This window comes from Mus pahari, chromosome 1 (genome assembly GCF_900095145.1).
Source record: "Mus pahari chromosome 1, PAHARI_EIJ_v1.1, whole genome shotgun sequence".
Lineage (NCBI taxonomy): Eukaryota > Metazoa > Chordata > Mammalia > Rodentia > Muridae > Mus > Mus pahari.
The window spans coordinates 80,889,319-80,891,043 of NC_034590.1; the positions used below are offsets into that span (position 1 = coordinate 80,889,319).

General features: G+C 47.2%; 1 protein-coding gene across 1 annotated transcript in view; it reads left to right on the forward strand.

Moving 5' to 3' along the window:
• Ctr9 (CTR9 homolog, Paf1/RNA polymerase II complex component) overlaps window positions 1–1,328 on the forward strand; it is a 29,722-nt gene extending 28,394 nt beyond the window's left edge. Inside the window, exon 25 of the mRNA XM_021193711.2 lies at window positions 330–1,328. Coding sequence (XP_021049370.1) covers window positions 330–756 — 427 coding nt within the window. The 3' untranslated portion in view covers window positions 757–1,328. The remainder of the gene's footprint in view (window positions 1–329) is intronic.
• Window positions 1,329–1,725: the final 397 nt, after the last annotated feature.

Consider the following 1,725-nt stretch of genomic DNA (forward strand, 5'->3'; position numbering starts at 1 on the left):
AGTGCTGGGATTAAAGGCGTGCGCCACCACTGCCCGGACACATTTTAGCTTTGTGCCCAGGATTCCCCACTCTGCCCCTTTGAGTTTGAAATTGAAAAATGTCTGCTAAACAGAACCTAACATGGTAGGGATGAATCATCCTTCTGCTCATGCGCAGACTGGCTGCGGTCACTCTGTTGACCTCAGTTTACAATGAAGGGTCCACGCTTACAGAATAGGACACAAAACAAGTACCACCGGCCCCGCTCCTGTGTAACGCACAAAGGCTGACCCAGAACAGAAAGCGCAGTTGGCTGTCCTAGTGTCTCACCCACACCTCTCTCTTCCAGACATCCCAGGAATAGCAACAGCGATTCTGATGATGACGAGAGGCCCAACAGACGCGCCTCATCTGAGAGCGACTCAGATGACAACCAGAACAAGTCTGGCAGCGAGGCGGGCAGCCCTCGGAGGTCGGGTAGACAGGAGTCGGATGAGGATTCTGACAGTGACCAGCCATCCAGAAAGAGAAGGCGCTCTGGCTCTGAGCAGTCGGACAATGAGTCTGTGCAGTCTGGGAGAAGCCCCTCCGGAGGTTCTGAAAACGAGAACGATTCTCGCCCGGTTTCTCCAAGTGCAGAATCGGACCACGAATCAGAGCAGGGCTCTGACAATGAGGGTTCTGGCCAAGGCTCTGGAAATGAATCAGAACCAGAGGGCTCAAACAACGAGGCCTCAGACCGAGGCTCAGAACATGGGTCAGATGATAGTGACTAGGTTTATTTCATCAAAGACTCCATGGCGGTGGGAGGATCTTTATAATATATAAAAGCTGTGGTAAGAACCTTTCAGATGGTTAGTCATTTGTGAACTTTTTCTTAAGGCAATTTTTTTTCTATTTGTATATTTACTAACTTCCAAGAGACATTTCCTGTGCTGGAGAGTTCAGTGTCCCGAACTGGAGCAGTGAGACTCCTGCATTATGGTGCAGCTCCACCTGCCATATGTGAAAACTGCAGTGATAACACAGATGCTAAAGCATTCCCAAGGCTTGCAAGCCAGGCTAGCCCCTCTCCTCTCTGGTAGGCAGCATGCTGCTATGTACGGTTTCTGTTGCAAACTTGTACCAAATGTTGCAGAAGCCGAGATACATGCCTTTGTTCCCTTTTGAGTTGAGACTGAGTTTTATCTCTAGAGGAAGAGATGTCCCTGTACTGAACTCTGTTGGAAGGTGTTTACAGTGTGGGGTTGTGGCCATAAGCAGAGTGCAAACCTTTCCCTGTGTCAGAGGGAAGACCTCCCCAGCCACGTAATAAACCAACCATGCGGGGTACCTGTGTGTCCTCTTTTGTTTGTTTGTTTGTTTTGGCTCAATAACATATATTTAAATATATTAAACAAAAAATTGGGAAACTATCCAAACCAAAGGCAGTTTCCTCGAGGCTTTTGTAATTCATGGCAGATTTCTAGAGGCTTTTTAAAAATATATATATATATATACAAGAAGGTTATAGTTTGGTTTTGGTTTTGGTTTTTTTGAGACAGGGTTTCTCTGTATAGTCCTGGCTGTCCTGGAACTCACTCTGTAGACCAGGCTGGCCTCGAACTCAGAAATCCGCCTGCTTCTGCCTCCCGAGTGCTGGGATTAAAGGTGTGCGCCACCACCACCTGGCTTGTTTTTTGTTTTTTAAGATTAATTTTATGTATATGAGTACACTGTAGCTGTCTTCAGACACACCAGAAGAG